Below are 15,093 nucleotides of genomic sequence, written 5' to 3' on the forward strand. Positions count from 1 at the left end.
ATTGAATTAATTAGGAAATCATCAAAGCCAAAATAATTTAGTGTGGAATTATCAGAAAGTTCAACTGTTTTTGACAGTTCATAGTGAATTGAGGATTAAAACATGTAAAGGCAACTTTCCTGAATCCCAACTTTGATATATCTGAACCACCATTTATGTTATCTTAAAGAATTGCTCACAATAGTTTGTCATGATAGGGTGGTCAAATAAATAGAGATAGAGGAAGTTCTAATTTCCATTTATGGTTGACTTGGTAAGGATAAAATAAGATTACTTTTTGAGGAAAAAAATAGAGTGGTCAATTATAAGAGTGGTCAAAGTGATAGGGTTTTTATGGTAAAGCTCTGCTATAAGATTCCTCATGTGCTATTTATAGCAATTATGCAATCTGTGTAAACAGTGCAATGAAAGTGTAACATGATTCCTTATAATGCTTTTGATGACCTTGAACTTCTTAAGTTTCAAACATTTGTCTCTTCAGTGTGCTTTCTCTGAGTACGTACAGTCTCAACTTATTCAACAGAACTTACTTACAATGTTAATTTGAAAGTTAAAATGTGCTTGGTTAATAGGATGAAAGTACTGATATTAAAAGATAACCAGCTCAAGATTTTTTATAACCGACAGATATGCTGTTTTTTATGACGTAAATCTTGATTTAAGCAAGTCTTGTTTACTTTAATTAGAATGTAATTAACTCTCCTTTATTTGCTATTATAGACTAATATAGTCTGATGAAATATGCAAATCTGTATTTTTACGGAATTTTTTTCCATTTTTGGTCAGGCCATCCTGAAATGAGCTATCAAAGATATCCACCTTCTTCATCAATACATGTGTCACAAAAGGCTATTCTCTACATAACACAGCAGAGCTCTGTCAACTGTTGAGTCGCTTGTTTTTTCAAAACCGCTGGTCAGACAGCTTTAATATTTGGTTTACATGTCCCTAGGATGACCTTAGTGAGATAATTTCATACAGTTAGGAAATTCTTTATTTTTGTATCTATGTCTATAGTAGCTTCAGGGACTTTGGCCCTATGTTTATTACAACTTCTATGGCCTTATTCACGTCTCCCTCTTGATTACAGTCACTCTCTTGGTTCGTACACAGTTGACTGTACTTGACTTGCAGAAAGTTATAGCACTCTAGTAACTTTATCAAGGCGGTGTGTTAGCAGTGAGAGATCAAAGAGGTTGCTTGTTAAACACAGATAATGAGGATGTTTCTTGTAGCAAATACATAACTATCCCAATTTTACTCTTCGTTTCCCGTCGTAGATTTCTTTGTTGAATTAGATTTCCTCTCAGTTGTTTTATGAACTGTCTTGCTGGACAGGTGCAAGACTCTATGGGAAGTGCTGTCTCCTTTCATTCTCTATAAGCCATGAGAGATTCTTTTGTAATCATTGATATCATATAATTGACGATTTTCAATTATTAATTGTTGAGTATTATAAGGTGTTCCATCAGAAACTTTGATGTTCCAGCAGTAACTTAGGGAGACTCATGCAATCTATCAGTAACCTAGGGAGACTGTCAGATAGACTATATTTTATCAGTAACCTGGGGAAACGTCAGATAGACTATATAGTAACCTAGGGAGACAGACAGTTGGTCTATTAAGACTAACCTAGGGAGCCAGTCAGATAGGCTATCAGTAACCTTGGAAGACTGTCAGAGAGGCAAAATTCTTAGTGACCTAGAGAGACTTTCAGATAGACTGTCAGACATCCAGGGAGACTGTTGATCATTTGTGGACAACTCTTGGAGCTTATGTGAATGTACCGTGATAATATTAAGGAAAAGATCTTATAACTGTTTTTGAGCTTTATTGCGTATCATCTTAACATATGAGACTTGTGGCATTTAAATATTTTATGAGCAATTTTGACTCAGTAACAAAGCCGACAAAATTGACGCAACTCAAGTAGTAGCAAATATTAGTTGTATAATTTCACAGTTACTTGATGTTGTGAACGCGTGAGAAACATTTCAATGTTGCAATGACTGTCACCTTTGCATACAAAGCGAGCTCAGCATCAGTTCTGAGAAAACCTGTCCGGTTACGAACATTTTTAGTACATGTGTGAATCTGAATTACTAGTCTTTGCAAGAGTATTGCCAATCTCATCAGGTATGAAGCATCTCGGCAGATGTCTGATTGCATGATATCAAATACGGGGGCCCGGAAAGCAACGTATTACCACGCCAATTTCGTCAAACAAATTCAATTTGATCCGGTGATATGAGGGGGAAATGATGCAAAGATCAGTTCCTTGGCAGGATTTGATGCCTGTCGTCATGGAAACTTCCGAAAATGCATGTTTTTAATCAAAGCAAGAAGCTGGCTAATCGACAGGGTGACGATACAGGACCAGCACCTCGCAACATTTGCGGTATCATGTGTCTCAGTTTGTGATACACTTATCAAAACTCCATGATGGTGTTTGCGTCACAGTTGCCATAGAAATACAGTATATTTTTTTCATCAAAAAGTAACTGGAGGGCCACATCTATTCTTTTGATAATACCGACCAGGGTGAATGTACTGGTGAGAGGAATATGTATGGTTTTTATGCATGTGGTGTCTCAAAGAAAACATACAACCGCGTACAATCTCGGTTTACCATGTATTGGGGGGGGGGGGCCAAAACGAGTTTTCCCTTCCATGGATAAGAAAAAAAAAATCTGTTGCCTCAGACATGATTGAATCAAACTGCCAGTGGCACAGCTTACACAGGATATTACCCTTTCACTGGAGACCTGGACACTCCATGGAAAAGGATAGCGTATCCCTGTGGTCATGTTTGGTTATCGTCAGTGGTGCTGTCAGAGAAAGCCGAGGCTAATAGCCTGACTGGAGTTATCGGTAGCCCCTGGGTCAGGCTGATAAGATTCCAAAGTGGAAGGTACTTTTGATGTACTGAATTTAATGCTGGTTGTCACATCGTACACAGTTTTAATTTTTGCATGTTATTAAGCGTTTACATTTTTTACAAATGTCTGACTTTTCAACTCGATAATTTTGGAGAGAAAAAAGTAAGTGAAGGAAGTGAGTTGGATACCAAACAGACCTGCAATTTTTCAAGTGAAAAATAAAAGTGTTATTATAGCGAATTTGCTGTGTTTATGTCACTTGGGGAAATTTTCTATGGAAATCGAAGATGACTTGCCAGTGTCATCTACATGTATACAATCATGCTCATGGTATTTCATCCAAAGCATTCATGCATGTTATCACTGGACCTGAAAGGATAACATCTGTAACTTTTGTCAATATTTTCATTAGTTTTGTCCAAGAAAGCATATGTTTTGTTCTTCTTCTTCGTAAAGTATGCTGAAATTCTTAAGTATTGGCCACGTAAATGCGACACATTATGAATAACAGACTGTTACTGTTGACAAAGAAATTCTAGTCTGGACCGGAATCCAGTCATCAACGTTACACACTGAATATTACACACAGTCAGACTGTGTTGACAAGTTCAATACTAGGCAGTTTTGACATGATCATAGAAGTAGAACAAAAAATTACATCAAAAAGTTAAAACATGACAGAGCTGTACGGGGTTTGGATATTGACAAATTTTCTGGATTTACGACACCACAGAATGCAATTATTAAAAGATAGAATACTGCTTTATCATGGTTATCAGAGAGCTTACCATCTGCCTGAACCAGACCGAACTGGTAGGACAACTGAATTCTCATTCAGCATAAGGATGGCAAGAATCAGTCTCTGTATGACAAAAAATGATAGAAAAGTTAAAGGAAAAATAAAAGTGAGATGGTTTTGCGGCAGAGTGAGTGATGAGCGTGAAATCTGCCTGTGGAAAACTGTCTGTCGAGAGTTACTTCCAAAATAACATGCACATTTGAATAGCGTGTTCTCACTGATATTTTGAGGAAGACAAGGGAGATAAAATCTTAAAGGTTGTCTCCGAGTTCTTGGAAAGCGTAGAGACACAATAGTTCCAGCATCCATCACCATAGGGTGTTATTCACATGCCAGGAGGTCTGCCATTGTAGACCAGCTGGACTATTTACCTAAAATTGTCCGAGTATTTCCTTTGCATAAAATTACCGTGATTATTTGCTTGGCAGCATGGAATAATTTGGTAAACTATTGAGAACATGACAGGCATGTCCAATGTCCCTGTGCAAATCATACGGTATCTCGGCAACACGCAGACTTGAAGCGTATTGTTGCATCGTTTAAAGTGCTCATCTAGCGGTAATTTATAAACCAGCCACCGGCCATCTAGCTGCAATCTATAAACCAACCACCAGTCATCTAGCTGTTATTTACAAAAAAAAACACTAGCCATTTAGCCGTAATTTATAAACCAACCCATACTGATATCCATCATCATAATCATGTCTTTGCCTGATTATATTACACCAGTAACTACATATGCAAAGGTAAATATAGATATTTTAGTCATTGCCATGACAACATCTCCAGCATCAGTCCTTGGAAACAGATGAGGGCAGTCTCACTGTTTCTATGATTTCTGCTTCTCACGCAAGTGAAAAATTGGAACTGTTCAAGACTCCAGTGACTTGTACATGAAATCAAGGCAGTTTTCTTCTGATAATGTCTCTTTTGTAAGTCCCATTAATTTGATATTACGATACGATTGAAACATTTTCTGATGAGAATCATTTTAGAGATGAATTATTGATCAAATAAAATATGATTGATTCTTGTCATAAAAAGACTTTCTGAAGTGAGTTTCATGGAAGTGCTTCATTTTCTAGCCAAATCTTTTAATCTTTTCAAGTTTTATAAATAATTTAGCCATTGAACTGAAAACGAAAAATTCCATCTTACTTTCTTTAATACAGCTATTGATTTTCAGCCAACAAATCTTTGTTCAAAATCCAAATTCAGAATATTTTGCTCAGTGAATTGGTTCTGTGTGTTGGTTACAAGTTGGAGTGCTGAAAAAAAGAAAGAAATATGACTGTGTATTAACTATAAGCTACAGGTAATAATCATTTCCCATGAGGCTTTGCTTGTAAAATGAATTCAGGAATATGAAAACAATATTCAATAAATATGCAAAATACAGAACAGAAAGTTGAACAGCAGAAACTTGATATCAACGTGAAAATCAAACTTGTAATTACAGCATCATGTTTTTTGTCTTTTGACCTATTGGGTAAGTCATTCAGCAGCCATTAACCCTTTGACCATAGTGGTTTGGCCCAATTGCATTGTTTTCTATGGTATAGTTGGACCTCTAGACAGGGAAACGAGGGATGCAGATACTGACCCTTTCGGCAAACTGACTCTTTGGAACATTCACATGGCTTTCAATGGGATGGTCCAACCTATACACCAGCAAATAAGGGGTGAACTTTTAAGTCCAGTAAACCTTGTTGGATGATTGTTACATTTACCACAGCACAGTCTAGCTAGAACACTGTCCTTCCTTGTCATGAAGAGAAGTGTTTCAAACAAGTCTTTGCTGGTCTTCTCTATCCTTTCATCACCAAAGTTTAGAATAACCTTATTGTTTACTGTGTCAAGGGGAACACTATTGAGGAAATAAAGGGTGATCTTGTATTAATTTTTGGTTTGATCTCCTTTACTTAAATGATATGCTTTTCATACATTTTCTTTTTCACAAATGACTTATCATTTTCACTTTTTCTGGACTTTCAGAACATCCATGTAGTAGCTTTTAGAGATCTGATCCAGACCCATCAGTTGTGGTTTTGACAGTCATTGTTGACCAGTTTACAGAGAATTGGGCTAAAGAGTGTTTAAAAATGCAGAGGCAACTCAGAAAAATTTGTGATGCTTATTGAATCCCATCAAGAATGTTAGTGTTTGGGGCAATATAACAAAATGGGGAAAAGATGGAAAAATTATTATTTTTGCTGCTTGTTTTTTCTGCAGATATCCGTAATTCCAGTGAAAAAATAATTGTCTTGTATGTTTTAGTCAAAGGAGTGTAACATAATATGGATTTTGGTTCAGAAAAATATAGAGCCAAATAGAATGTGTGATACAATTTCAGCAGTATTACTTCCTTGTTGTCTGTTTAATGTACTCTCCCAATCCCCTTTTAAAAAAATTTGAAAAATGTAGTGGCAAATATTCTGACGCTGATATAAAATCATATCAATGAAGATTAGATAGAAAGCAAATATGTGCAATAACTGTTTTTCCCAGATTTTAACATAGTGATAAAGATGCAGAAGAGAAACAGAAAGATGGAAAATTAAGGAAACAATTCGTAGGGGATGGTAGCTGTCACTCCAGTGTCGTTTTGAAAATGAGCTGATTGAATGGAGGCAAGATTGCGCATTCTATTGACACTTGAAGTGAAGTGAATGTGATAGCATTTGGCACCGATCATAATGACACTTACTAAAATCAATTGCCCTTTGTTATGTAAATTTGTGGGCCGTCTATTTACTTTCTCATCAAATTGATACATAGCTGCAGTAATATCAGACGGGTACACTGTTAAATAGGGGTGAGTTGATTACTTAAACAGGGACTTCCTCCCTTTTTGAAAAGAATGAATATTTTTGAAAAGAGAATGAAAAAGATTTGAAATTAGAACGATTTTAAAGTTCCATAAAGCAAAAAATGATTATTTTTACTGATTTGCACTTGAGTATAACCTGTCAACTTTATAAACATGGCCACCCCCCTGACGATGATGGTACAGCCCGAGTAGATTATTATCTTCCATTGTTATTTTTCATGAGTTATATTACTCAATTTTCATCCCTCCAAAGTCTAGTTCAATTCCGCGCAGGTGGAAGTCTATCAACTTATGTGTTGGGAGCTAATCACAAGCAGAGTTTTCTGTGTTCGAATGAAATGCCGTTTTGAGAATACCGTGTCACATCTCTCAAGGATATAGATGGCCATGAAAGCCAAGCGAGGCTTTACAAGCATCAATAATTGTGGAAAATTATTTCAGCGTTTGTGTCGGGAGAGGTGATTCACTTTTATTCCTTGCAACTGTCGAGAGTTTGGCAGCTAAATACTGTCGCGTAAAAAAACTACCTTGGTTGCATTCAAGGGTTTTTTTTGTGCAGAGTGCCTCATTTCTGTAAAATAGGAGAGCTCTGCCTCCGCCGGTAGATTTCTCTCCCATCGTGCTCCGGAGCTTCTCCAAGGCACAGCTGGTCTCCAATCCTTTCCGCGTGGAACCGTTTTACCAGAGAGAGAGCTTTGGATCTGTACCCCACAGATTGATTCAACGACATGTTTTTCTAATTGCGCATATCGACTTCCTCACTAGCCTGGATTTAAGAAAAAAAAAAGACCTTGGGATTTCTTACCGTGCATCGCTGGCTAACGGATTAGTGTTTTCCAGTGATCTTTGGAAAATTCCTGGTCAAGTTACACAATGTATTACCATAACCACTGCAGTTGTACCAAAGATCCGCTTGGTCAAAATAACATGTCATCGCGATCGAATTCGTTCTCAATCTGTCTTCAGTGCAAAGTAAGCATCTATCTTCTCAGTTATATGTCGTCTTTTTGAATAACAGCAAATTATAATATCATAGATTGATGAAAAAAATTGCTCTGATCTCAGATGATATTTTGTATTGTAAATATCAATTGTGAGTTCCTGTGTGTGGTTTTGTACTTGTTTCTGTGTATGTGTACGTATGTATGCACTTTGATGTATCCCCTCAGTGGCAAAGCGTCGTGCATGTAATACATGGTAGCTTTTGAAGATTGCTAAAGAACAAAGCTTGTCTCCGTTGCGTGAGCCAGAGTTGTTAAGCTGATCCAGCACATGGCAAGGAAAAAAAACACGAGTCCTTTCACACTGTATTGACTCTGAAACAGCGTAAATTATTCATGGTTGTCAAGTCCAATAAATGGCCGGCACTATGAGGGTCCTGTGAGCTGTCTGGTTTGATACATGTGCGCAGCACACGTCCGGTAATTACCATAGCGTATTTAAAGTCATAGGCCAAAAAAATTGTGATGGTCCGTTCATGTAGCCTGCAGTACGGGGCCACACAGTTGTCGATATTACGTGGCACAGTGGGATCAGTGTGGATATCAGCAGTTGTGGGATTGGTCAAACTTTCAAAGTGGCAAATTTCTGATGCTAATAGTATATTAAAGTCCAGGATTCAGGTTTACTTCAGGGTGACATTGTGTTTAGCTCAAGATCTGTTGGTACAGATCAAAGGTATATTAATGCAAAAAAATTTGAAAAGCTTTGAATTTTTCTTCCGTAAAACCTTATTCATCAGTATAAATTTGTTGAAAGTAACTTTTGTGTCGACTGACGTTGTCAAATATCAAATCCTGCTGTTATAAGAATCAGTCAACGTAACGCCAAATTCTGTTGTAAGAAGAATCAATTGAACTTGTCAAAGTGACTCTGAGCAGATCATATCCATCACCCTGACTCTCCACCTCATTCAGATGCATGCAAGGCTCTCCCACACAGGTACATGTTGTATTTTCAATCCAAACACAGCAATTCAGAGATAAAACAACAAGCATAATTGTTTTACCCAACAAAGCAGACAGCACACTGTGTATTGAAGACCACTTGACAGAAGATAACATTTGTGATACAACCATGTCTAAGCTCTCCGGCATTTTGCTAATTTAATTTAGACTGCTTTCAAGCTATCTGATTGCTTAATGGTCGCCGTGTTATCCGCCACTCTGTTAAAAGGCATTATTTTTCGACGCGAAGTCGAGTCATAACACATCACCTCTGCTTTCTTGTTCGCACTAAGGTTCGGATTTTTAGCGCATTCCAGTGTCTGTTATTTTGACCAGTTTATCTTTTCATATCAAACCAGTCTGCCGAAAAGTTCTTGTGGAATTTTGTACCAAAATTATCACAACTAGACCGCAGTGCTGAAGTTTTTCAAATTTTTGCTGATGGGTCCACCACACACACACAATAGTTGGCTACTTTTACCAAAAATAACCATTCTTTCTGTTGTGCCAGAACTTTCACAAATCTTAAGGTACAAGATAGGACAGGTCAACGTACATCCTTGGTATTTGCACTGTAACTTTGAAATGAGACAGACGTGAAATGAAAGTGACATTTCGATATCGGGAACTAAGTGAATTGAATGAAAGAGAATTTTAATAGATATGATATTCAGATGTCTAGACTGCATGAAGTATTCCATAAATGGGTTTGTTGACATTTTATCCATGCTTGGTTTTCCACCTTCGTGACTCAGTGTGCCCTCTTTTATGGAAAAAAAAGAGACTTTTCACAATCGGAAAGTTGTTTGAATAATATTTTGCACATGTTTGACATATTTTGTTGGTTGCGATAGTGAGTCTTGCAACTCCAAGCTGTTTTCAGCATCTTCCCAAGTACTGAGTCTTGAAAGTTTTCTTTGTCATGCTTTGAGTGTGGTTTTTGCAGAATGGATGAATTCAAGTCAAAATTCCTGGTCAGCGTTTTTAAAAATTTGACTTTTTTTATTGTTTTTAAAAATCTGCCGTATACACATGGAAAGCATCAATTTTTGTACATGTGCATGTAGGTGTCCATGGTGACATGCTTTATTTGTTATCATTATGCCGCAACTTGGAATTAAAGTGGTTTTGCAATATATTTTTTTTAGTCTTTTGAGGAAATAGATTTGACCTTATCAGTCCAACAGTGTATCAGAATAGTATAGTCAATATCCATTTGTGTCTCAATATTAACTCTTTGAGCACCAAAGTCAATTTTTGCCGCCTTTATAAAATATACCCGAGTCAATTCTTTTTTCAAATTTATGCCAATATTTTGATAAGAAACTGTTGTTAATGAAATGTGATGTCCATTTGGTCCAAAATTATCAAAAAAAATTACAGAAAAATTCATAGAAAGTGGTAAAATGTTTCACTCAAGTTTTGGTGGGAAAAATTACAGCACTCAAAGGGTTGGGGGGATGATGAAACCCAAATACACTAATAGTTCATCTAGGTTTTCATGTAGTTGAATATCAATGGTTTCTTTACAAATTCTTGAGTCTCTGTAGAAATGCAGACTCGGCAGGAGAATCCTGAAAATTAAAAAAAATCAATCTACCTACTCCGAAGCCCCACAAGCAACTCTGCTCTTATTTAGTGAAAAGATAACGCTGTCTCATACCGTCAGACACCGGTGATGGTGACTTGAAGGTGTCATTGCCATGGGATTCGTTAACTTGTCACTGCTTATGACAGATTTAGTTGGGATCACTGCTTCACAGACTGCGGGTGTGAAATAAAAAAATTCTAATCTTGTCAAATTTGTTCTGAAATTCTACTCCGCATGTGAGAGTCGTGCGTCTGTGGATTTCAACGAGCGTGTATGACACAGCAAATGCCTGAATTCATCACTGATGTGCATCCGGCCGATGCTTGGTTTGTGATGAGCGTATTACAAAGAGTAAAGTTTTTTCCCGGTTTGAGGCGTCTGATGTTTTTACAAGACTTTCTGTCCTCTGTTTTGTAACCTTTATGTCTGCAAAATGATGAGAGTTTACTCTTGGTTGTGAAAGATAAAATTAGAAATTTTTTTTCTCCTTGAGACAAAAGTGTGACTTTTGTACTGAGTGTACATCGACAAAGGCAAATTCATTCCTTTGTTACCGGCCAAGTTTATTCACATTTACTCCAAACATTTGTTCTTACCAATATAACTCATATATCGGCACAGAGAATATTGATCTGTGACTATAATTGTCCGTACGCTGTGTCCACACACTGCTTGTGCAATTTTTCTGCACCAAATGCTCTTCAAACGTCGCAGTCTTTTATGTTCCATGGCCATTGTGCAAATGTCAATATGCTATATTTGTCCCAATGCACAATGGTCAATATTGAATAACGTAAACCCAAAAGCTCACAATGTGAAATATCAATATACGGACAGCCTTCCTCTCTACATCCCCGTACATACCGGTATACACCAATATTGGATAATCTTCACTCGTTGAAAAATCAAACCACTTGCCTTTCCAACCAATCCTTCACAAACCACTTAAAATTTTGACATCCAGCGAGACCCTCCCTTCTTCCAATCAAATTTCTGTGCTTCTAAACACCTGAAAGTTGCATAAATGTCCAAAAATTTTCAGACCTGTCACGCTTAAGAATCATTCAGTAACTTCCTTCTTTCAAATTTATGGTCCCAACAAAAGCTGTCATTATCATTTTGTAATTTTTCTGCATTTTTTAATACGCTATACTTTCATTCAGGTATGCAAAGTGTGAACATGATAGTGATCTTATTGATTAAATTATGAAAGAGAATATTTTACTTGAGTTCATGGATAAGAAAAGAAAGTTTATCTGTACAGAAAGTGGAAGCTGTTGTTCCTTTGTTGCCTTCATAGGCATGGATGTGAGAATAATTCTCGATTGTCTAATATATTCTGAAGGGAAAGCAGTCTGGGTTTGTGTAATTATTACTAGCAGCAGATTAAAGTAAACACATTCAGTGTCATAAGGCAGCTCTCTTTGTCCCCCTGAAAGTCAATATATTTGCTTTGTTTGCGGAGAATCATGACTTCTAGTTGGCCAGAAAATGATCAATTTTTCCTTTCAGTCTATCCATTCAAGTCGGTGTCTGGTTATTGTTCCTGCCACTGCTGTGAAGAAAAGGAAAAAAGTTGAATATTTTGCCATTATTTGCCTTGCTCATATCGTAAGCCCAACCCGTATCATTACTTGGCAGATCTCCCACAGTGTGTGCACGCAATTATTTCAGAAATAAAAAAAAAATTCATTGGCCGATATTAAGTGTGAATCCAGGGGGGTATGTGTGAAACTCTAATTGCCAGCTATTAATGAACACACCACGTGTGCCACAGTGAACACGCAGCTTTTTCACTTTTTCATTTGCGGATTTCACACACACACACAGTGTTACGTCACCACAGCACAAACACATCCACAGCTCAGTTGACTTCTTTGCCTTTTTAATAGTTATGCAAAATTTCCAGTATATTAAAATTTGCCAAATATTTCTTGAAAACCAAATATTTTTCATTTGAAATGTCATTTGAAAATTCAAAAGCTCTTTATTCTCAGAAAGCACTCATTAAAGAGATAATTTATTATCCACTTTTCCAAATTACTTAACACCAAGCTTGCCAGTTTACTTCACATTTTCCTCAAAATTTGTCCAAAAAAAAAATGTCGGTTGGATGATCTGGAAATTGTTTCAGTTTTTGATATGAGAATGTATAATTAGAATCTAAAAATGATAAGAAAAAATGTCATGGGGTGTGTTTTACTTTACTATTTGACTTGGTAATTGCACTTAATAATTAATAAACGTCATGTAGCTTGGTTTTCAATTTAATTTGGCTCTGTGTTTTGGCCGAGTATTGTTTTCAAAGCTAACACAATGGCCGCTCTAAAAATGGCATCCGGCCAATGCAAAAAGAAAGCTTTCTCACCAAAATTTCAAATTGAGCATCAGTATTTTGGATACAATCAGAGGTACCTTTGCTGCAGAACAGGTTCTGCAGCCACAAAACATTTCCATATCGGAGATCATGGTTACCGCCACCTTGACGAAAATGCCAAACAGTGTGATGATCAATGTATGAGAAAACAAAGGTTGGCAAAATACAACACCATACCCTGTCAGCATTCACAACCATGGCATTGTTTTTAAAACCAACAGATAAAATTTACCCGAGAATGTCAGAAATAAAAGAGTTCCGTAAGGCACAGAAAGTAATTTTGGATTGGATTCCTGTCTCTGAAGCATTAGAGTGTTAAAAATATTGATTAAATATCGAAAAATATATTAATTATGAATAAGCTTTATACTGTAGGGTAAAATTGAATTGTGCTATTTTATGTACATGCAAGTTGTTTACTCATATGTAGTGTCCAGTACTTGACTTTTTGAACGATAGTTTAACATTCTTAGAATTGCCACCAGCATGTTTCGACTTATAAATTCGCCGTTTCATGGAAAATTCATGAGAGTATTTAGCAAGATGGGAACAAGACACAGTTTGGCTCTGCAGAAGCGATATCTCATGGGTTCTGATGAAAAAGAGTATCTATTCAAAATGGAGGTCATCTTTGGAAAGATCAAAATGCGTTTAGAAAGATGAGGTTATTAATAGCTCTGAGGTCATGAGTGAAGCTGATGCTATGAACACCTGGTTTCCATTTTGTACAGACTCAAAAAAAATACCTGCTCTGCTGGTACATGAGTTGAGTCAAAAAAGGGGGAAAGTTGTAACATTTCTTGAAGAGGTGAAGTTTTTAAAAAAGTATGAAAAACATGCCATTTTGAAGTATGCTCTGCTCTGCCATAATGTTATCTGTTTGCTCCTCCAAAACATCACCTATGTTATTATCAAAAATTTCAAAATTGGAATTTGCAGTTAAACCTCTAAACCCTCTTGTCGTACGCTTGATAATATCATGAAGGAACATCCATAAATGATGTAGAATACAAAAATATTTATGAAAATGTCACAAGATTTGATTTTCAATATGCTGCCATGTTGGGCTCAGGTTTTCTTCTCTGAAGGTGAGATGTCATCCAAGTAATTTGCATGATCTGACATCACAGTATATCACATTATTTTAACATTGAATCCTTTGAAGGTAGTAAGCACCCAGAAACTGAAAGTTGAAACTTTTACCCAAACTTTTACAAAAGTTTACTCAAGGAAACTTTCAGCAGTTGTCTTTTAAGATCAAGAATACAAGGTACAGGTCTTGTGCAAATTTTGATCCCAGAGAAACAAAATACCTAATTACTTATATTTGAAATTCAAAATGGCCGCCATCCCTGTGTTAACTCTATGGCGTAGGACACTTGTAAATATAAATGTCAATTTTCACAAAAAGTAAGATGATGGAAACTTCATTTACTCCGTGAGCCTCAAAATAAGCTACCACAAGATGTAGAAGAAAATTGTATTCTAAAAGTTTGAGAGTCTGAATGTCCGTCTCTGAGGCGAATTCTATAACAGACTATAAGTGAGCTAACTGTTGGTACAGATTGTGAAACATTTACAAAAGTGTGAAAAACTTGCTGTAAAGTGAGACCATCCACACAAACTGTGAACAGGTGTAAGAAGTCAATTCTTGTTTGCTCCGAGGACAAGCCTCCTCCCAGGGTTTATTTTGTAATCAATAGACTGCCACTAATGATACAGGAAATGGAAATATCTGATCATCAGTCCGTAAGGCAATTTGAAAATTTGACCCTGCTGGTGTCACATATCACATTAATAATAGAATTATGAGAGAAATATAGTTTCATCATTTGATAGGCACTTGTCACAAGTGACTTTTGCTCAACGTTGATTGTCAGCGAAACCACATGAAATTTTCATAAGAAAAAAAAAAGTCTGATATTTCTTGTATTGAAATTACCATAGTCATATCCATGTTATCATTAGCAACTGTTTTTCAGGCGACTGTTAAAAATAATTGCGGTGGTACCTGTTACCGACGGTTTGTCTCCAAACTCAAGGACCATAATATCGTCATAAATCTTGCTGAGATGCGGAGCCCCTCGATAGGTTAATGCTTTTTACAACACATTTTCTGGGGAAATGAAGTTTTCATTAATAATCAGCCAGAACGCCGTCCTTCTGTGTAATTGCTTTGTCCTCTGGCACTCATCCATCTGCTAGAGGATAATCAGTTGGGTTGTCTCCCTGGCAATGCCGTGACAAGTCTCTGACATGTACATGTAAATACGGCTATGTCAACTCCCAATCATCACTCTCAATTGCCACACACACATATACACACACGATAAAGTCAGTATCTAAAGTTTAACCCTTTCACCCCCAGTTCCCTGTATACAGGTCCAACTTTACCATAGAAAACAGTGGATTTGGGACAAACCATAGTGGTGAAAGGGTTAAAGGGCCAGTGGTTGTAATTTTGGATTATTTTCTTCACCACTTCTGTTTTGTATGTCAGTTGCAAGTTCTTGTTCTACTCCCCAAAGCATGTTGAAACAATCGCTGTTCAGCTTGTCAACACGTTGTCTTTACGTGTAACATGCACTGTCTGAATTCTAGTCCAGACCAGAATTCACTTGTCAACAATAACAATGCAGTTTACACATGTACAGGCTGAGTTGACAAACTG

At 36.8% G+C, this 15,093-nt stretch overlaps 1 protein-coding gene across 7 annotated transcripts in view; it reads left to right on the forward strand.

Moving 5' to 3' along the window:
• The window catches only part of LOC139130957 (liprin-alpha-1-like), a 197,807-nt gene that overhangs the window by 105,976 nt on the left and 76,738 nt on the right, over positions 1–15,093 (forward strand). Inside the window, exon 1 of one of the 7 annotated variants that reach the window (XM_070696843.1) lies at positions 7,295–7,480. The exons of the other annotated variants lie outside the window; for them this stretch is intronic. Coding sequence (XP_070552944.1) covers positions 7,382–7,480 — 99 coding nt within the window. The 5' untranslated portion in view covers positions 7,295–7,381. Of the gene's footprint in view, positions 1–7,294; positions 7,481–15,093 lie in introns of those variants that run through there. 7 annotated transcript variants of the gene reach the window in all.

This window comes from Ptychodera flava, chromosome 1, assembly GCF_041260155.1.
Source record: "Ptychodera flava strain L36383 chromosome 1, AS_Pfla_20210202, whole genome shotgun sequence".
NCBI lineage: Eukaryota > Metazoa > Hemichordata > Enteropneusta > Ptychoderidae > Ptychodera > Ptychodera flava.